This window comes from Tiliqua scincoides, chromosome 5 (genome assembly GCF_035046505.1).
Source record: "Tiliqua scincoides isolate rTilSci1 chromosome 5, rTilSci1.hap2, whole genome shotgun sequence".
NCBI lineage: Eukaryota > Metazoa > Chordata > Lepidosauria > Squamata > Scincidae > Tiliqua > Tiliqua scincoides.
The window spans coordinates 80,077,406-80,099,165 of NC_089825.1; the positions used below are offsets into that span (position 1 = coordinate 80,077,406).

The following is a 21,760-nucleotide window of genomic DNA, read 5'->3' on the forward strand; positions in this document are numbered from 1 at the left end:
GCCCGTGCAAATCTCGCGAGACAACGCGCGCTTTCACAAGTGCCCCCCCTTTTTCTGTTGTTGCACCAATCGATCCGGGGGCCGGGCTTGAAAAAAATCCCCAAGTGCGGGGGGCGGGGAGGGGGTGCACAGGCGGGAGAGGGAGAGCAGAGGCGGGGGGGCCATTGGCAAGGGGTGCCCCGCCCCCACCCACCCCCACACCTGAGTGGCTTTATTCTGGGCGCCCCCTCCCCCTCCGTCGCCCACCGACTCTCCCTCCCTCCGGTCCGTCCCTTGGGGAGGGGGGAGGGGCCGCCCGGCTTCCCCGGGGGCGAAGCCGTCTCAGCCGGGCGCGGGGACTACGCGAGGCCGAGGATTTTGCGGCCTGCACCCTTCTCGCCGAGGAGAAGCGCCGCCGCCGCAGCAGCAGCTTGTGCTGCCCGTCCCCTCCTTCCCTCCCCTCCACCCATCGCCTCCGTGTCGCCAAAAGGGCCGCGGCCGGCCGGCCGGGTAGGAGCGGAGCCCAGTCCAGTCCGGTCGAGCCACCACAGGTGAGAGCGAGTCGCGCTTCCCTCCCCGCGCTGCTCCGAGGGAGAAGAGGCTCGTCACCCTTCAAGGCCGCTCGCTTGCTCGCAGGCCTCGGGGTCGGGTGAGCCTCTCCCTGGAGCCACCCCGGCGACCCTCCCTGGTGGAGGTGGAGGCGGCGGCGGGCGTGTGCTGGCCGGGCTTTTTCCCGCGGGAGGGGCGTGCAGGCCCGAAGGCTGCCGCTCCCCTTCCGCCCCCCTTGAGTTGCTGTGGTAACGTGTTGCGGGGGGTTCTGCCAGGCCTCGGAGGGGGCCATCTTGTGGAGGGGGGCCGGCCCCCGTGTGTAGGCCTCTGCCAAGGGGCCTGGGTTGCCATGGTAACGTGGTGGGGGACCCACACTGTGGTGTAGGCCCGGGTGGGGGGGCGGTAGCTGCAGCGACGTGGGGGGGCACCGCGGGTGGCTTCGCTTGGGGGGGACTTTTATTGGGGGGGCTAACTGCGTGCGGCCACCGTGTAGGCCTCGGGCGGACCTGCGTTGGGGTCCTTGGAGGGCCAGTTGTTTGGGGGAGCTGTTGCTGGTGGAACGTTTCTCTTGGGGAGGGGGAGCCCCCTCGTGATTCCAGGCCCGGGGTGGGCAGAGAAGCCTCAGTTGCCATGGTAACGTTCTGGGGGGGTTGGGAGGGAGGACCACGCGCCCCCTTGGCCAGAGGGGGTTTGTCGGAAGGCACCGGCTCAGGCCTAGCATAGAAGTTGGATCCTCGGCCTGGGAGTGTGGGAATTTGCCAGCGTGCTTCGTGGGGACGGGGGGGAGAAGGAGATGGCAGCGACCTCCGGGGAGGGGAGGCCACCACGGGGGGGGAGTCGCCCCAGCTGGAAGTGTGGGTAGGTTTTCCGACAGGGTGGGTGGGAGGAAGGAGCAGAGGAGGAGGAAGAGTGGGGTTGCTCTTCTGTCACTCCCTGTTGGACTACCATTGGGTAGCTCCCATTTTTACCCCCCCCCCGAAGATCATGGGGGTAGGTTTGGCGTGGGGAGAGGGGGGCGGTTGCCTTCTCAGATCTGGGTGCATCTGACTCTTGTGGTGTGGTGGTGGGGCTTTGGTGGTGGAGGTAGAGTTGCCCGTCACCTCCCATTTTCTCTTTTAATTCCAATGTGTGGTTCTGGTGCTTGCTCAAAATGTAAGAGCATCTCTTGGGAAGCGAGGCAGGGCTCATGGGAACGGCAGAGGCTTTCCCCCCACAAACCACTGTAAAGGTTGAATAGACTTGGGGAGGGGGTGTCAATCCAAGTTAGAGGGGCGAACACCTTTCCAGCTGTGTTTAAATGGCGACTGCAAGTTATGTAGTGGTACAGTCTTTATTATCCCATAAAAGTGAATAAACGGTCTCTGCTGTCAGACATACAACCTGGCTTGGGATTTTTCAGTTCCTGCTTCAGAGAATTCCACATCCCTTGGGGAAGAAGAGATCAGAAGTCTGTTGAAAACATACAGGCATGCAAGCCAGCTTTAGGGGTTCAGAAGGCCTTGGGGTGATAAACCCACCTGCTTGTGAATTTGTTTTACTCAGAGGCTTCTGATGATTCTGCTTATTTCACAGTCTTCCTTATAGATTCTGTCATAGCTTGTTGAGCTTTAACTCGCACAGAGAAAACAGAAAGCTTCTAAGCTGTTTCTGCAGCTTGCTGAATTCTGTAGCCTTGTTGAGAGATTTCAAAATATGTGTGTAAGTGCTCTCAGTTAAAACTACTACTTGCTTGTTTGGAAGTCCCATCTCTTGCAGTAGCACTGAACATCCAGCCACAGTGTAGTTAAGGTTGTGGCCTTAGGGCCATAGTCATGGGATGTTCTGCAGCCTATCAGTAGCAATACAGTTGTGGCCATTTTATTGCAATGGATCAGGTAGTGTTAAAAACTTCTCCCCCCAGTGTAGTTAAGGTTGTGGCCTTAGGGCCATAGTCATGGGATGTTCTGCAGCCTATCAGTAGCAATACAGTTGTGGCCATTTTATTGCAATGGATCAGGTAGTGTTAAAAACTTCTCCCCCCCCCCCCTTGGTTGATGAACTTAAGAAATGCCACTGGTGCTATTTCTTTCCCAGCAGTCTTTTAAAGGAGCAGTGGTGGGGACAAAATGGAGAGCAAACAGAACAATTAGTGTGATGTCAGTTGTTTTCTGTCCCCTTTTAAAGGGCATTTGTTGCCCTTCAGGAACATTCCTTGTAGGCATGTGCTTATATGCGGAGTCATTCAATTCTTTATCTTTTGGTGGTGGAAATGAAAGTAGAACGTACTTCTGGGAACAATGCATTGGGGAAGATGTGAATCATAAGTCCAGATGTTCTGTTGCAATTCTATCCTTTTCAAAATCTGTTAAATTATGCGGGACAAGTAGTATTGATTCAAGATGCTTAATGCTTTCTCTGAGCCCTCTTTCTGAATAGCCTCTGATTTTACTTTAGCATTGTTTTGGTACCATTCAGGAATCAAGCCCATCATATATGTGTCTGGGACATTGTTAAAGGGAAATGGAATACAAGTCTCCTCTTGTTGTTACTTATCCAGTCATGTTTTCATTTCTGTGTCGTTTTTAACTTTGAAGAGTTTGAAGTGCCTGGCTAGAAACTATAAGGAGTAGAAATGTATTATTATTAAGAATATTTCTAAACTGTTCAACATAAATGTTCACATGCAGTTTGCATAACAAAAGAAATGAACAAATGGTTTCCTGTCCCAGTATTGAAAAACAAGCAATACACCAGCAAACAGACACTGGGAAGGATGCTGTGCAGGGCTGAATAGGAACAGTTGCTCTCCCCAAGCTAAATATAAGAGAAGTACAATTTTAAGTGATGGTTCTTTACCCATTTAGCACGGGTACGAGGTAGGTCATGGTCCTTATATACAGTGAGGGATTGCTATTTTGTGCATGAAAGCCTATGTATTGATCTCTTTTAGTTTTGAAAAGAAAACAAAGAGTGAAGGAAAGTTGGACTGTTTGGTGCACTCCACTACTAGTTATTCTGATCATGGGCTGTTAAGCAGTGTGCTTCAGTTTATTGTACATGCTTGCTATATTTACCCATTTATAATGGGCCAAATATTAGTAACTCCAGAGGAAAGTGACTAGGGATTCACACAAACACCTAAATTGCTAATTTCCCATATACCTGTAAAGGCAACTTGCAGTTCCATCTCCTACTGGAATATGCCATCAGTGATGTAATTAACCTGACTGAAAATGTAGATGATATTACTTTTCAGTAGTATTGCACAAAACTAGTCATGCATGTTGAGAAGGAATGGATCGAGTTGGGTGCCCACTTTGAAAAGAAGTGTGTGTGTGTGTGTGTGTGTGTGTGTGTGAGATGTCCTTGCACTGTAGGGGAAGAGCAGGTGATGGTCATGTCCACAAATCAATCCAAAGACATTTCTCTGCTTCCCACCTTCTAGATGGGGATATACAGTAACTGGAAATGCAGCTGCAAATCCTCAGAATTATAGTTCGGGGTGTAATACATTTTTCCATGGTGATATTAAATGTGTTTTGCCAGCACTTTACTGTTGTTAAAACCCTCATTGAAGGCTGGTTAGGAGTGTTATGTAGGAAGGCTTGTCATTTTTCTTTAATAACTGGGCAAGAGCTCTACAATAGAAACCTTCATCTGATGAATTATTGTGAGTGCTAGGGGGGGTGACTGATACAGAAGTTGTCTGATTCTGAATAAGGAGTCTAGAGTGCTGAAGAAGTAGAGCCTCACTGGTAAAGAAAAAGACCCCATCAGAAATGAATGGGCACTCCAACAGAATCTTTTGAAGTGAAGTAGTCAATACTGCATGTAACTTAAAGAGTAGAATATGTAAGGTGTGTATGTGAACACAATGCAGTACATCAGTGTTTGTCTTTCTCTTTTTGGAGTAGTAGAGCATGTCTGAGTTGCTCCAGCAGTAAGGACATTACTAATGCTTGGCATTACTATCTCAGTTTTTTTTATACCTGGTGGTCTTGCTGTTGTCCCTCCTGAAGTATTTGTGTTAAATGCTTGTCTGATAAATCTTTGAAGTGTGAAGAAAGAGAATTAGGAAAAACTCTCACTTTCTGCCTAGGTGGAGAATAACAACTAAACCTTGTTTGGACAGTAGGTGGTCAGGGAGAAGTAATTAATACTATTTGGACTTCATGTGCAGGTACTTAACTTAATCTCAACCAAGAAATAACTGAAATTGGAGAAATATGAGCAGTACCTTGATAGGTGCAATGGCAGTGGTAATTCCCATTTTTAAACTCAGTTGAAGTGTTACACATCCCTCTGTGTGCGGTTGGGTAATTTTGTCAACGTTTCTTTAGATTCCGTTTTGACTTAAGTACAATGGCAAGCTTTAGTTCTTACCTGTAACAAAATTGGATGGTGTCATGCTGTGGTGTTCTTTATTAACAGATATGATGGAAGAATTGCATAGCCTGGATCCGCGACGGCAGGAACTGCTAGAGGCCAGGTTCACCGGAGCAGGCGTTGCAAAGGTTCGTAGGAGCATAGCCTTATTATCAATTAACTTTGTGCTTGACTAGTTGCATCTAATTAGATGAGTGTACTGCAAAAATCTTGTGTATGTTAACTTTTGGTGTGAGATGTGTCAATTAATGCTGCTAACCTTAACAGGGCTTACAGTATCTGTGATGTGATCTAAAAGTTTGAAAACCAGAAGTCCTATCCTAAAAAGTACCTCAAATCTTATTACCTCTAAAACCAGTCTTCAGTTTGATATCCAAAGTTCACGATTTCAGAGCAATGGAATCTAAGAGGCATAGAAAGCTTTCTGTTAATTGGGAAGTGTGATACGAATTTGCTTGCACCAAATGCCAGAGATGGCATTTTCTCCAGTCTTTCTCTTCCTTTTTCTGGCAAAAATGCTCGAAAGTTCTATTGAATTTTACATTTGATATAGTTCATCCCATCTCTGAGTTTCAAGCTGGATTGGAGTTTCTGTTTGCCCTTCATATCATGCCTGCTGGTTCTTTTTGGCTACCTGTTCTTTGCTCCCTCCCTCCCTCGTATTTCCCCTCATAAATGCATGAGAGTTCATAAGTTCATTTCTTGGCCCTCATCTGTTTTGCCTCTATCCTTCCTCTTGAAGATTTTATTCACTCTTGTATTATGTTGATGGCATCCACACCTTTTCTGCTCTTTCAGATACATACTGTTTTAATATTTCTGATGCTTTCTCTGCTGTTGTCATACAGTCATCTGAAACTTTTAATGTTCAAGGTTGAATTTCTATGTCTTCCGTTCTCGTCTTATTTCACTCTCTCACAAAATTGGTGATGTCTTGTTTTCTCTGTACAGAGAGCCTGGGTTTCTTTTCCCTGAAGTTTAATTTTTTTATCCTCTCTTCTCTCTTTAATATTTCCTAAACATAATCCTGGCTTGAATATTTTCTTTTTGCTATAATCCAGGGGTGCCCAAACCCCGGCCCTGGGGCCACTTGCGGCCCTCGAGGACTCCCAATGTGGCCCTCAGGGAGCCCACAGTCTCCAATGAGCCTCTGGCCCTCCATAGACTTGCTGGAGCCCGCACTGGCCCGACGCAACTGAGGGTGATGATTTGACCTCTCATGTGAGCTGTGGGACGAGGGCTCCCTCCACTGCTTGCTGTTTCACATCTGTGATGCAGTAGCGGCAGCAAAGGAAAGGCCAGCCTTGCTTTGTGCAAGGCCTTTTATAGGCCTTGAGCTATTGCAAGACCTTCATTCATTCATGTAAGTTCATCTTTAATATATTCATTTATGTAAACTTAAATTTATTCAAATTCAAATTATTCAAATTTATTCAAAATTTATTCAAATTTTAAATGTAAATTAATTCTTTTGTCCCCCGGCCCCTGACACAGTGTCAGAGAGATGATGTGGCCCTCCTGCCAAAAACTTTGGACACCACTGCTGTAATCAATGGCCTTAAAGTGATCTTCCTATTTCCCCATCGTCTCCCATTAATTTTTTCCCCCCAAATTAAATGCTTATCTTTATTGTTTCCCATTCTGATCTGTCTTTTGCTTTTAGCCCATTTCTTTTATTCATAAGATGCTTCTTCTTGCCTTTTAAATCCTAACATGCTTGCTTTCTTATCTACTATCATGCCTATCTCTTTTCTTTTCCAAACTGTTCTTGTCAAACCTCAGACTTCTTCATAATTTGCTCACATTTTGTTCCTTGTTTCTTCTTTGCCTTCTCTGACACTTTTCACCCTTCTTTCCTCCCTCTCCTTAGAAACTTAAAATGTAGTTGATTTCCTGTTTTCATACATGGGAGAAGTAGGGCTGAGGCTTTTGTTTAGAATTCTGATCAATGCTGGTGCTGGCTTAGGTACTTTATAAATGTATGTACATCTGTGAGGAAACATTTCCTTTGGTGGTTCTTAAGAGCATGTGCAAACAGGAGACTTTGATGACGTGGCAATCCTCTTTAAATAGTACAGAGATTTTGCAAATGTTTGTTCTTGTTAGAATCCAGTGTACAAATAGGACTGGGGAAAGGGAATCGGAAGAGTTCGTACCAACTGTGCTTGGGTGGTAGAATTTATTCATTGATTGGTGATGCTGGGACGGTCTCAAAGTTTTAAAAAAATAGTTTCTAGCCATCATCCTTTTAAATAAAGGTTTTACAATGGGCTTTGATATTGCAAGGAGTGACACTATTAGCCCTTTAAGGTTGAAAGGGAGCTAACATGGCACCATGCTTACTACCTAGGTCAGCGATTTTTAACCTTTCTCATCTCACAGCATAGTGACAAGGTACTAAAATTGTCAAAGCACACGGTCAGTTTTTGTTTTTTTTACAATTGTTAAGGCACACCACGTAGCCCTTGAGGGGGCTCGCATCTTCCAATGGCCCTACTAATAAATGACCCTTTCCCCAAACTCTAGTGGCACACCTGCGAACCTTTCACTGCATGCCAGTGTGCTATGGTAGACTGGTTGAAAATCACTGACCTGGGTGTTTGTCTGAAGCGACTGCTACTTGCCCTAAGAAGGTGGCAAATTACGAAGTTGCTGTATATAGAGAGAAAATCTGCCTGGAAAACTGAGACAAATCAACTTAGTTTGCCTAAAAATGGTTGAAAACCAGATTTTTAAAGACTTTATAGAAGACATTTGATTTGCAGTCTCCATCACTTTCTTTAGCGTCCGTTCAGCTTGCTTTTCTGTGCAGGGAAATTTAGCATGCTCACTTTTGCTCTGTTACATTTTCATGAGCTTGTTAATTGGCTATGCAGTATTCTAAGGAACCTTTTTTTAGGCTTGTATGCTGGGCTTATCACAGAAATGTTCGCTGTGTTAAGAAATCTCCAGGAGTTTAGATCTAAAGAACTATGGGCAGTAACAATTTTCTACCCTTTCCAGTTATAGCACTTAATTTACCCCTCCCAATTGCTCCCAAGAGTTGTGGCATCCTTCAGAATGGCATGGGATGGGGAGCTACAGTTGTATGTATAGAAATGTATAGTTGTGTGTATAGAAATTATGGAAATTGGTAACAGCCTCCCTTGGGTGGGCAGAATTGCCTTTCTTTTACACAAGGGCGCATTGTCTTTGATCCACCATTCCTATCTTAAGTTTTGTCTGTGCTTAATTTTAAATATAAAAAAGCATCCAGACTACAGCATTTAAAAAAAAAAAAAGTGATTCTGCAATTCAAATGACCCGAAGTGGCCAGACTGGCCAGTTTTCATGTGTTGAAAATGGGGTTTGGTTTTTTATTTACATTGTGATAGGATTAATATAGGCACATGCACACAGATGCACCATTCTACAAGTTGCACACAAATTTAAAAACCATGGCATGCTTTACACTCAGGAGCACCGGCAGAGCACTTGTTTGGAATTTTTGTCTCTTTATGTAATTCCAGACTTTCTCAAGGGCAACATGCATAATAATGCCTCCTGTTTCTCTTAAGTGTCCTTTATTCAAGTGCACAGTCTCCCAAGTCTGTCTTAGCAACTCTTCTATGGTTGTTTGTTATGCGCAAATAAACCTGTAGCTAACTAGTACCTAGCAGAATCTTCTAATATTGGTTTTGGCAATATTTAGTCCAGCAATAAAATTGAAATTTTGTATATGCATGAAATTGGCCAAGGTCCCTCTCATTGGTGGGTTTTAGTCTGACTGTTCCATTGAAAAAGAGAATACATATGTGATTTACTTTAATGGTTGATTACAGCCTCCTTCACAAGGTTTGCCTCTTGGTGGTAACATTCTTCTCTTCCCTCTGCACCAGGGTCCATTAAACAGTGAATCTTCCAATCAAAGTTTGTGCAGTGTGGGCTCTCTGAGTGACAAGGAGTTGGAGGTAAGTGAGTCTGATGTTTCCCAGACACCCTGAGTCCCAGCCTGACTTGGAGCCAAACCAGTGTGCAGGAAGGTGGAGTGGAAGAGAGAGACATTTTCTCTGGAAGATGGTGTCTATAAATGGGGTCACAACATTGGTTCATGCGATGGTGATCACACAAAAAACAGCTTACCACATAGGAAGCTTCTCCTATATTGACAGGATAATATTACCTAGAATGTGAGAAGGTCACCTAAAACAATCTATAGGAGCAGAGGTGTTAAATGACCAGTTAAATGACTGAATAGTCTCAATGTGAAAACTCATTTATTTTCATCTGTTTGAAAATACACACAGGGATCTATTTAAGCAGGAGAAAATAAACAGCCTTTGTGGCCATTTAGTTCATTACTGTAGCAAATACATGGATACTTGCCTATACTACCTGAAATTTTTGCCAAGTAATCAAGCTCCAATTATCACTTCGCCTTATCTCCGGGTCGATCAGAGGGCAAAGCCTGTCAACTCTGAAAAGTTCCTTCTCAAGGGCAGACAGGCACCAAGTTTCTCAAGCAGCAGGCAGGCACAGCTCCTTAGAAGCAATTTGTTAACCTTTTATTCTCCTTCCTTGTGCTGCAGCCTTGTCCTGCTTTGCAAATGCTTGCAAAGCAGGTCTGTTTTTTGAAACATGGGAATCCTCCTTTCCATTTGAAGCAGGCTACAATTCAATGCACCCTTACTTAAGAATAACACCCATGGAAAGCAGTGGGTCTACTTCTGAGTAAAAAGGGTTGCAAATATATGCAGCTGCATCTCTCTGCTGTGAATTGAATTGCACACTTCCAGTTATGTGTTATGGGTTATATGTTGTACGTAGAGCTTCTGGCTTAACACAGCAGAAACCATAAAGGTGGATTTGATTCATGGTTCTCCTGCAGTGGTTCCCAACCTTTTTCACTTGCATATCCCTTGGCAGCCCATTTCCATAAATTGTACCCTTCATATTAGCAAAATGTTTGTAATTAATAATACAAGCCCTCATCTCCTGTCTATGAGAGCCCAGGCTTCATGTATTTATCACAGTGTTTTCTCTTTATATCTGTTTAAAGAACTGAAGACTCTGCCTTTGCAATGTTTTGCACCAGAAATGTACTGAGAAATTCTGGGTGATTGATCACTTTCCATATTATGTTTCAGCTTTTTTACTGTGCTGGTTTTCAATCACTGGTTCATACATGAATTGATGACCAAAAACTAGCTATTGGTGGGGCTTTCACAGCCAACTAGCTACCTCCCTTCCTGCCTTGCTGGTCCTTGCAAGGCATTCTGGAGCATGACCTGCCTTTTTCTACCATTATTCCATTCTTTTTCAAGTACCCCTAAAGGTCCTGTTGAGTGTCCCTGGGAGTACATGAATACCAGGTTGGGAACCACTCTTTCACTGGCATGTTGTTTACAGTGCACTTACTCTGATAGTGCTTACAAAAAGGTGGTGAAGACCAGAATTTAAAAAGAATAAAAATGTATCTTATGATCTTCTACTATGTTTTTAATAAACTAGAGACTACGGTTCTTAGGTAACAATTATTGGTGGGTTATTTTTCAGGATCTGGCCTCAAGTAAAATCAGACAAAACTATAGTCAGACACATCCCTAAGTTTAACCCCCGACTTATCCGAGGGTTATAGAAAATTCCATGATTGTTGACTCAAAACCTGCCCTCTACTTAACTGTGGGATTGACTTATAGGCAAGTATCTGCGATAGCTTTCACGGGAGACATTTAAAATTAATAAATGATTTAGTTTTTCATGAGACGAAAAGCAGTGATCAGAACTCTCAAGTACTATTGAAAGCTTGGTCAGTGAGAATTAAATTATGTTGGTACAGTACTTGACGATAATGGAGCCACTGATTTTTTTTAGCCGTCAGTTACATTTAAACATAATCTGTTTACAAACTTAAATGCTTATTGAAGTAGGTGCAGACAATCATCAGGCCTTCATATCTTGGTGTTGTCAGCCCTGGGGTAGCTATAAAAATTGATTTGGGACTCCTTTTTTCTTCCTCCTAAGACTCCTGAAAAAAAACAGAATGACCAGCGCAACAGGAAGAGGAAAGCAGAACCCTTTGAGACCAGTCAAGGTAACTGTGCTCTAGGCCCTCTAATTAGGATCTCCAAACAGTCGGTAATGAGTCCAGTTGTTAGAGAATTCTCTTATCCTCTGAAAACATGTCTCTGTCTCTAGGGCGCTTCAGGCAGCTTGTTATGATCCTAGCCTTTGAGTAGTGCCCTTCCCTTCAGGGACAATTTGTTGTCCCTGTTATAAGAAAAACATTTTTAGCCCTACAGTAGGCTTATTGTGACATTTACCTGCATCTGTTTCACTGCATGTATGTGCCAAAGTTGAAAATGGCTTTCTAGCTGGTTTCTAGCACTTGTATAGTCAGCAAAACAGTTACTTGCAGCAATTACACATCTGACCTATGACATGATTTCCATGCTGTTTTGGTCATTGCAGCACCTCAATGTAGGAAACATATAACAATTGAAGCTGCCTTTAAATGAGTATAGTATATGGAGGCTGGGCTGGGGGTGCTACATTGTGAGTAGGACTAGTAGTAAATTTGACCCCTTTTGATGTTTTATCTGATTATGAGACCTTAACAGTATTGGTAAAGAGCAGCCAAAGCCCCTGACCCAACATGTAGCAGCCTACAAATAGTCAGGAACCGTAGCCCTAGCTTATACCACTCCTTCCTCTTTGGCCCACCACTGGTCCTTGCCCAGCCACTTTTCACATGCCTTTCCCACCCATCTTCAGTTTCTCCTCTCCTTCCATTATTTGTCTAGAATTCCTAGGAACATCCAGCACACATTCTTCAGACTTGGTTGCTGCTTTCTCTGTTTCCTCTTCCTGCTCTCTTTTCTGAGTCTCATTTTCATCCAGCAAGTTTCTAGGAGCAAGGTGGAAGAGCAAACCTGTCGCCTAGGTGGTTCCTTCAACCTCCTTTCGTGAACTGCCTGCAATTCTGGAGATATGGTTAGATGTCTGGGTAATACTTATGTCACATCCACCAAGCAGCTGTCCCTTCTTCATGTCCATCACTTTGACACACCACTAGAAGTGTGTTCTTTGAAAAGGCTTACATCATTCAGAAGAAAAAGGGGAGCTAGTTATGCAGAATCCGTATTCCCAAAAATGACCATCAGCAGTGTTGGTTATCACTTAAACTCAACACATATATTTCTCAGGCTGGAATATCCCACAATAACCTGGCATTCCCATAAACTTCAGTACCATTTAATTTCTCAAAGCGAAGGCAATTTCAAAAAGAGCAATTAACCCAGAAGCTTAATGGTATTTTTAGGATAGTTGTGAAGGTTTAATGCTACCTGTTGGGTAATATTTTTGTTTTCCTTGCAGGCAAAGTCACTCCAAGAAGTCATAAAATTAGTGATTATTTTGAGGTAAGCTGGTCCCACATGTGAACTATCAGAAAATCTGCTCTTGCAGATTGTGGAGTGCATGTTTAGTTGGTCTGAGGCAGAGTCTCTAAATTCCATGTATGCTGCTAAGTAGGGGATGCATGCCCAGAGGCTAAATTTTCTAGACAACTGTGCTCCTCATCTTCTATGGGGATTTAGGGGATATGGCTCAGGAGAAGAGCACAGACTTTGTATGCCTCTGTGGTTCATCCCCTGGCATCTCCTGGTGAAGCTAGGCAAGAAGACTGTGCGAATCTCTAGAGAATCACTGTCAGCCAACAATGCTGAGCTGTACAGTCTGACTTTGTCTGTCTAGGTAAGTATGGGAGAAATTGTAACAGCATGCTAAACTTACCTGCACAGTAAAGTAAACTGAATTGACCCCAAAAGTGTGGTGATTGCTCCAAATCAAATGTGGTCTATAAAGCTTTTAAAAAACTGATTTTCAACCATTCTTGGGCTGTTGGCCTGAAATTTGTCCCCTTCTCAGCATGCTTTCTGTACTGCTGTTCCCATGTGATTTGCTTCACTCTATGAAACTTGGTGGTGGTCTTGTGAAGTTACTAGTCTGGGTTTTTTTATCCCTTCCCTGTGTCAGTTTGCTGGAGGGAGCGGTCCAGGAACGAGCCCTGGAAGAAGTGTGCCACCTGTTGCACGATCATCACCACAGCATTCCTTATCGAATCCCTTGCCTGTAAGTATTTACTTGAAGGGACAACATGTGGTCTCCAGATTGTGAGCAGTGTGGCACCCTGAAAAGTCTGCTTTCCTCTAAAGCATATTCCTGGCGCTCTTGGTTTCTGTATGAAGCTTGCACTTATATAAGTGCTGATTCAGATGCCCCCTGGGGGGGCATGACAGGACTTCCAGAGATCAGGTGGCAAGACCTGAGTACTACCTCCTCTTTCTGAACCTCCCTCACAATTCTTATTCCCTGCTTTTGCTGCCTATCTAGCCCAGAACTGGGCTTCCTTTTAGTGAAGGTTTGCATGCAAGTAGCTGGGTAGCAGTGGAACTGGCTTACACTGAGATACAGCAGGAGCTAATTCTGTAAGTGTGAGGGGAAAATGGGAAGCTTTGCTGGAAGTATCCAGGACCTAGCATTTTCTTTGCTAAATGCCACATGACAGAATAGAAGTGGCTCTACCATTGCAGCTCCTTTGTTTAGTCATGCAACCTGGTGATCCAAGATTTTAACTCTGCAGTATCCAACATCCATTATTGCAGATAAAACGCCCAGAATTTACAAGCGTATCCACTGACGTGTACCAGTTTGTTGAATGGTGACTGGAGCCAGAAGAAATTGGTACTTGCCTCAAGACAAGTAATTCATTGTGATGCTGGTCCAACCAATAATCTCTATCCCTTTTCTGCAACGTTGCCTTTTAAAAACAAACAACAAATCCAGATTGCTTGGAAACAGGAACTTTGGAACCTAAATAGGAATTTTTTTTAGATAGCAGAATTGGAGAGAATGCTGTCAACAGGTGAAGCAGTATATCTGCCTTCTTCAAGCCATAGTGTCCTCCACAAACCACTCCATATACATAGGCAACAAACAAGTGTGTAATTGCTACAACACTAGTATGCATTAGTTCACAAATAGCAGGAACAGTTATTGACGTTCACGTTGAAGGTACATGATCTTATACATGGCTTCTGAACAGGGAGTGTCCTCAGAGGACCTTCCTATTTTCTGTCTTAATGGGTTTCGTGCTAAGACTCAGCACTGGACCATTACTAAAGTTTTTGTTTCTCTCAGGACCTGGTATCGTTAACTAGGGTTCAAGGGGCCCAGCCAAGATTGCAGACCCATTTCCCTTGGGCTCAAGTGCCTGAATATCCTCAGACTTTACTGACAAACTTATCTCCCTCTTTCTTTCTGAGAGGTGCTACAGCCAGTCAGAAACTGTATAGTCATACCTTCCATAATGCTGCGTTCTTTAGCACTGAAATATTCCCCACGCTATTCAAGGTACTTCTGTATTAGGAAAGAGCAAGTAACATTCTGAATGGTGAAATACCAGCCCAGACCCTCCCATGGAACAGGGGCAGATAGGAGACTTGTACAAGAAACTCTAGGTCTTGTGTTTTACAGAGATGAGTGTGCTTTTGCTGTGTGACATGCTTTCTCAAAAACAAAACATCCTCATGTTAGTTCTTGTCAGCATTTCTTGTGCTGAGGCAAGAGGAGCCAACAACACTAATAGAATGTGGCAGCTTACTGACACCAGAGGGAAAGTGTCAAGGACCATAATAGTCAGGGACATTGACATCACAGAGACAGTGGGCATTAGTGATGCTGATAAGGATTTGCAGGCTCAAGAACATGTGAGTCAGCAACTTATGTCTCTGGTACCTGGAGCACATAGAAGAACTGACCTTACATCACAGGGCCAGGAGATTGTGGTCTTCACCTTGTCAAGCGTTGAGACTCGTCTTAAAATCCAATCATATGATATACCTTTGAAAGCCAGAAGGCGAGAGGGGTGGGTGAGTGAGCAAACAGGTGTAGTGGTTCCTCCATCTCTTTCTGACTGGTGGTAACCAATCTATAATCTGTTGCTGTGATGTTCTGCCATTACTTTCTTCCTAGGCCAACTGAAAGAAGGGAGTGATAGGACAATACCAATTTTTTAAAAGGAGGGAGGAAGCAAAGTGAGATAAGGCAGAGCAGAGGGAGTGCTGCAGCAGGTGGCAAAGTCTCTGTGGGGTCCTAATCTAGGACTTCTAGCTTCTGTACAAGCTATTCAGGTTTAAGCCTCAACACAAAATGGTGGTGGCAGCAGCAACACTACCACAACCCATTCAAACTCAGGCTCTGGGTCCTGATTCCCACTGAGGACCACTAATTTAAAGAGTATTTGTCAATGCACTCATGTGTAACTGTATATTAGATTTACTGCAAATCAGCAGTAAACATAAGACATCTACACAAGAAATGCAAGAAGCTAACAGGCACCCCTCAACCTCTGGTATTTAAGACAACACGGTGAAAGAAGAGGTGAGAGGCTGTGTGACAGAGTCCAGAGGAAGTATGCATGGTCAGTTGTTTCTCTTTCCCTGTGGGTTTCCATATTCCATGGCCTCCTCTATTCCCTCTTAACCTCTCTCAGTGCCTTTTGATAATCCTGACTGATTATAGGTTTTGAATACCAAGCATCTTTAGTACAATTTTCCACTCACTTTGAGCAAGCACCTGGGTGACAAACTACATGTATTTCCTCCTAGGACAGGAAACCCAGATAGCACCCCCCCCCCCCCTTTTAAAGATTACTATGGTGGGAGTTTGGGAAGGACATAGGGCTGCACTTGATAGCAGGTGGAGGGATGTGATACATAAATTGGGAGGAGCAGGAACTTAGGCAAGCAGGGGTCAAGTAGGACAAAGCTGGGAAAGTGCTGTTTGAATTATCTTTAAGATAGGTACAAGCTATTCAGTCAAAGTAGTTACTTTGACTTGCAAGCCCTCCTCACAAACAAGGATCTCCTAGGTGTTTCAGTCACACCTGTTTAATTACCATCTCAGATTGTTTAGACACCACGTTTTGTGGGGGATGGGACCTCTACTCTCCTTCCCTGCCCTTAAGAGAGCTTTTCTGATCATAGGATGAAAGTGAATCAAGAACTTCTGATCTTGCTGGGGCTTCTTCATTGATTCTACTTACTCTGCCTCTGCCTTCAGCCCCTTTATTATGAAATCAGAGGGAGAAGCATTGTGCCCCACATCAGCTGATTACTAAACAGATTCTTGGATATACTTGGGAAGTCTGACATCATATATTTTTCATTTTTGAGAATGTCGGCCCTTTCTCTGAACTTCTTAACTGATTATGGTTTTTAGAAACAATTACAATATCAAAAGTACAGCAAAGAAACTTGTATCTAAAATTACTCTCCCCATTCATCTGGAGTACAATAAAGACCTTGCTGGTTAGAAAATACTTTAATATACTAAAATAATAAATTATAAATGTATATGTTTATATAAATTATAAATATAAAATTATAAATATGATTCAGTGGTTCCTCAGTAACATCTGTGCTAACATTTGTTATGCTGCTTTGAATGTAAAGCATCCTTTCTCCAGTGGCTTTTGCTGTGGCTGCATTAAGTGTTTCCAGACTGTAGCAGGTGTGTGTGTGTGTATTGTGTTGGTGTTAAATGCCATCATGGTATGTTCCATCTCCTCCCCTCCCTTGGTACGTTATCCGTGACAAAAGAAATATGGAAGGTGAGAGTGACTTTTGGATCTCATGAGTCCTGCTTGGTTGTCCTTAGGGCTGGTGATAAGTACTAAGCACTTACATGTGAATGCATGGGCTCGATTTAAGATTTGGTTTTAGGATTTAGGCATCTCCAACAGAGTTGCATTTGCATTCCTACACTAGGCATGTAAATTGCCTGAACTATTTAATCCAAGAGCATATAATCTACTGGTTTTAGCATTCTCTGTGAATGAGTTGAAATAAGTTGAGCAATCTACATGAAATGATAAATCTTTTTTTCTGACCTCATTTTTAATATCTTGTACTGCTGCAGACAAGCTGCTTTGTCAGCCTTTGTTTTCCCATCTGAGAGTGGGAATAAAGGCTCAGTCATACAAGGCTGTTAAGACAGATGAGGATAGTAAAGATGGAGCCACATGCTTTCATGTAAGCTTGGAATTTTGTACAGTATGCAGGATTTAAGATCTTGAGAATCTTAAGGTGGTGTTTTCTTAAAATAAAACTTTTAGCCCTTATAGCTGAACTTTCAAATGTGTAATTAGTGTCTACTCATCTTGGAAGCCATGGTGGAGAACTGAGTAAAAATTTCAGAGGGGGCAGACCAGACCTGGCTAAAGCTTGGGTGCTGACTAAGGCAATCTATTTCCACCACAACCCCCTTTATGCACTGCTGTTGCCACTTTCTTACCTTCTTCCAGTGTAGGCAAGGAGAGGGAGACACAACAATCTGGATCCCAGCCCCCTTACCTGGAGCTACAGTACTGTCCAATTTCAAATAAACAGGTAGCATGGAACACACTTTCCTAAGCAGAGGGATGTGGGCGAGGAAGTGGCAGTCAGCAACTTTGAGAAAGTAGGGAGAGGACTGGAGAGTTGACTGAAGTGGCTCAGTGAGCAGACATGCTGTGCAGGGCACCCCTCATCAGTTGATTGCTCCCCATGCTCAACACAGTCCTTTTAGTTGGTGTTGTAGGCAGATCAGCCCCAGGATAGGGCTTTGATTTTGTTCCTACTGCTTCCCGCAATTGTAAGAAATCATGCAAAACAAGCAAATACTAAATGCTTGATACTGTTTGTTGGATTCTGCCTTTCTTGGTATAGAATTTGGGCTAGCTTAGTGCAGAATGATGGAATGAGTAAAAAATGAAGTGCTTGGGAAGCACCGCGCAAGACATTGGGGTGGTTCGATTTAGTCGCCTATAAATGAGAGAGGGTCTCTTGGCCATGGGGCTTTTTTGGGTTGCTGGATTCCCTCCCCCTTTCTGCTTACCTGTTCCCAAGCTGCTGCATTTACCAACAGCATGTCTGGCAAAGTTCAGTTTTATTCTCTTCCACACATCCTTTTTTCCTCCAAAGTATATTGTAATTTTCTTCAAATGTATTGCAGCGGCGAATGGAGCAGCCGCTTTACGGGGTAGACAGCAGCGCAGCCAAGGAACTGCAGGAGGAGCACTCTGCTCTGCCAATTCTGGTGTCGGCGATGCTGGCGAAACAGAGGCTAGAGGGCGAGCAGCTGGCCCAGAGGGGTACAAGCCTCTGTTTTCCGTTTACTTCGGTGAGCACGGTCTTAATGGCCAAACTCAAGGGGGAATGAATGGGTCTGACATTGGTGTGGACAGCATGCAGAGTTGCATGTATGCATACCATGTTTGTATGGGTCGTCTTGGGGAAATCTTAGTTTTCTTTTTTTAATCTGATTCTGTTGATGAAAATATGATAGCAAAATAACTAAAAGTTCAGAACCAAGGGGTCGGTATGTTTAGAATTACCCTTTCCTAAGGTCCTGCCTCTTGACCAGCTTCATTTACTCAACCCTGAGTTTTTCCTCCCTTCTACTATTCTACTTCAGTGATCTCCCTTCATATTACTGCCTTGGCACTTCTCTCACCCCTGCATGGTGACAAATATTCATGATCTAAATGAGCAGAAATAGAAGTCCAGAGAACTGTGGTTATCCAATTCTTCTAATTTGCAAGGCTGTATATCCAGACTTTATTTTTTCCAAGGCATGGGATACAGTTTCCACTATTTAAGGGTTTCACCTGTAAAATACGGCAATAGTAGTATAGGTGTTTGTCAGCAGTTGCTTGATGTCCATCATGGTTTTGAAAAAGCAGCATGTGGATTACATTGATAAGGAGGAACTAAAGGAAGGAACTAAAATGTGGCAAAGAGGGTGCAACTTTGTCATACTTTCATTCTATCCCTTGGCTCTTGACAAATTGCCCACTTTTCTGCTCTGACAGCTTGGCAGCGGTGTAGCTGGAGGGGAGGGTGGAGAACTCAGGCTGACAGGCGGGCAAGCGCCCCCCCTTTGGAGCCATTCCCAGCGGGGGGGAGCAAAACAGAGCCATATGGCTCTGTTTTGCTCCCCTCACCGGGAATGGCTCGGAAGGGGGGGCTGCTTGCCCGCCTCGCTGCCAGCCTGAGTTATCTGCCCCCCTCTAGCTACACCGCCGCAGCTTGGAACAGGTGGCAGAGCAGTTTGTCTCTAGGAAGATATGGAATGACCACCTTGGGGGTGTTGGTTGCAACTTGGTCTTGTTTAGAACATGGCTTCAAGCTTTAAAGTCTTTTCTCTCATTGACTTACCCACCTCCTCTTTTCTGCAATGTTTCCTAAAAACCCACTGTGATGTGCATTAATGGGAAAGGGGTAGGTAAAAATTTGTCAACCCTTAAATTATAAATCCAGAACAAAATTCAGTTTCAGGAGTGTTCATTCAGTCCCTTATTTCCAATCGTTCTAAACATTTATGTCACAGAACTTAGCATTTTGCAAAAAAAATATGTTCAAGATCATGGTTGCTTTTGTATAAAAGTGTCAAAACTGTCCATGAGAATAATCCATAATATAACTAAAACTTTATTCATGTATGTTGAGAGAGACTGACTTAGAATTTTAAATTCTCACTTCAAGGGGAGTCTGTAGCTTCCCGGTGTCAAAGTATATTATCAAAGCTTTTTTTTATCATTGGGTAGCAATGAGAGAGTGTGTTTGTCATATTTTGCAGTTCTCTTAAACCACACATTTACTATATTTTTTTTATTGTAGGCCCAGCAAGGCAGTCCTTCTTCAACAGGTTCAGGGAACACAGAGCATTCCTGCATCTCCCAGAAGCAGATTTCCATCCAGCATAAACAGACGCAGGTATAAGACCACTAAATAACATAGTCCAGTGCTTGTATTGCATCCTGCTTGGGACAAGCATATCATGGAATTGGGTAAAATTAAGGGCAATGGGTCAGTGGCATGACCCATTGCGGGTTGGAGGGTGACCTAGTTCAGCTAGTTGATTCATCTCTGTTGTATTGGGAAGGCTTAAACCATTTGTTTCTTGGGGACAAGGAGACACTTTTACGGTAAAATCTAAGAACTTTCAGCCCTGATTTGCCAGGTGGTTGTGGTTTTGTGTGAAGAAAAACTTGCCTCTTGAAGTAGTTGTGGGTTTAAAATCCCCCTTGCCCTTAAATTTCTTTTTTATCATGGCTTGGTTAAGATACCAAGAGGCAAGAGACCTGCTTTTCTGTCATTTAAATGTCTAACTGCCTTTTGGATAACTTTAAATTTGTGTGTGTCTCTCTCCCTTCAGTCTGATCTCACAATGGAGAAAATATCTGCACTAGAAAATAGTAAGAACTCTGATCTAGAGAAGAAAGAAGGCAGGATAGATGACTTATTAAGAGTAAGTAGCCACATTTCTAACATCTACTCTCCCCAATTTCAGAAGTGTGTTTTTAGTTCTGTCTGTGTGTGTTGGCAACAAGATAAGGATGAGATTAAATAATTGAACGAGTAAGAATTCTGATAAATGGCATACTGTCTCTTGCCAAAGTATAGGACCTACGTGATCATTTGAGAAGCCTTCATTCTTGCTACTTTAAAGAGAGAAATAACTCTTCCCTTTTATATATAGGAAGGGGGAAACTTGTACTCCACGACAAAACTCTTAGATTTTACATGAGATTCTCAGATTCTATCTTCTGAATAAAAAAAAGACAAGCTAACTTCTAATCCTCTCATGGCTACAAGGATTCATATAAATAGGAATACAAATTCATCCACTCTAACAGTTGAGAAATCTGTTCCCTTCTGGCATTATACTTCAATAGCGGTAACATCTTCACTTTTCTCCTTGTGCCTGCAAGTTGTTGGCTTACAGGTGACATTTTGTCTCATGCTCACCCACTTAACGTTACTTTCTCTTCAGGCAAACTGTGACTTGCGGCGGCAAATAGACGAACAACAGAAAATGCTTGAGAAATATAAAGAACGGCTGAATAGATGTGTGACAATGAGCAAGAAGCTTCTTATAGAAAAGGTGACTTGGTTTTTCAGTTTCATTCCCAATCTTGCCTGCTTCTCCCTCCCATCAAATCTGTGCATGTTTTAATTTGAATTTGTAGTCTGTTGTAACCTACATACTCGGAGCACTAATAAATGTATTTGAAATGGCAGAGCCAAAAACAAATGTTCTGGCTTACCTGAGCCCAAGCATTGGTGTTTCTTGATCACATTCGTATGGCATTCAAGTCATACCTTATAATGAGACCATCTGTTTGTTCATTTCAGGCCCAGTATCATCTGGTGTAGTAGCAAAGAGACTGAGTTTCAAATCCACATATCCCTGATTCAAATCTTGCCTGCACAATAAATTAGTACAGGGATGTCAAACATAAGGGCCAGGGGCCGGATGCAGTCCATGGAAGCTTTTTATACAGGCGTCAGGTTCTCAGCTGCTGAGTAGCGCTGAGGTGTTACTACTGGAAGGGCAGCCGACATGAAAATTGGGCTCTCCCATATCTTAAATATGATCAAGATTTGTATATTTTCTCTTCTGTCATTTGCAGCTAATGAGTTCCTAAGTGAGAAAAAAGTGCTTATTTTTGGTTATGATCTGTTTCATGACATCATTTCTTGCCTAATGACATCACTTCTGGCTCTTAACAGGCATCCTAAATGCTAATTGGTGCTCCGTATAAAACCAGTTTGACACCCCTGAATTAGTAGGTGGCCTTAGCCATGCCACTCCCTCTTGGTCTCTGCTCCCCAGTTCCAGTATAGGATAACAGTACTTCCTTACCTTACAAGACGAAATAAGGATGGAATAAGACGGAATAAGGACAAAATAAATATAATGCATGGGGAGTATTGCACAGCTAGTACTGACAGTCAGAAAACTCTCTACAAATGCTAAGTGGTGGTGTTATCTATCCTGG

At 43.4% G+C, this 21,760-nt stretch overlaps 1 protein-coding gene across 4 annotated transcripts in view; it reads left to right on the forward strand.

Annotated features, from left to right (window-relative positions):
• Nucleotides 1-198: 198 nt before the first annotated feature.
• The window catches only part of TLK2 (tousled like kinase 2), a 43,151-nt gene continuing 21,589 nt past the window's right edge, over nt 199-21,760 (forward strand). The window contains exons 1-10 of one of the 4 annotated variants that reach the window (XM_066627192.1): nt 199-530; nt 4,939-5,021; nt 8,772-8,843; nt 10,897-10,966; nt 12,250-12,293; nt 12,910-13,005; nt 17,929-18,096; nt 19,596-19,691; nt 20,134-20,226; nt 20,752-20,862. In XM_066627192.1, the coding sequence (XP_066483289.1) occupies nt 4,941-5,021; nt 8,772-8,843; nt 10,897-10,966; nt 12,250-12,293; nt 12,910-13,005; nt 17,929-18,096; nt 19,596-19,691; nt 20,134-20,226; nt 20,752-20,862 (831 nt within the window). In that variant the 5' untranslated portion in view covers nt 199-530; nt 4,939-4,940. Of the gene's footprint in view, nt 531-725; nt 777-798; nt 881-4,938; nt 5,022-8,771; nt 8,844-10,896; nt 10,967-12,249; nt 12,294-12,909; nt 13,006-17,928; nt 18,097-19,595; nt 19,692-20,133; nt 20,227-20,751; nt 20,863-21,760 lie in introns of those variants that run through there. The other 3 variants (XM_066627194.1, XM_066627193.1, XM_066627195.1) reach the window with 3 other exon arrangements.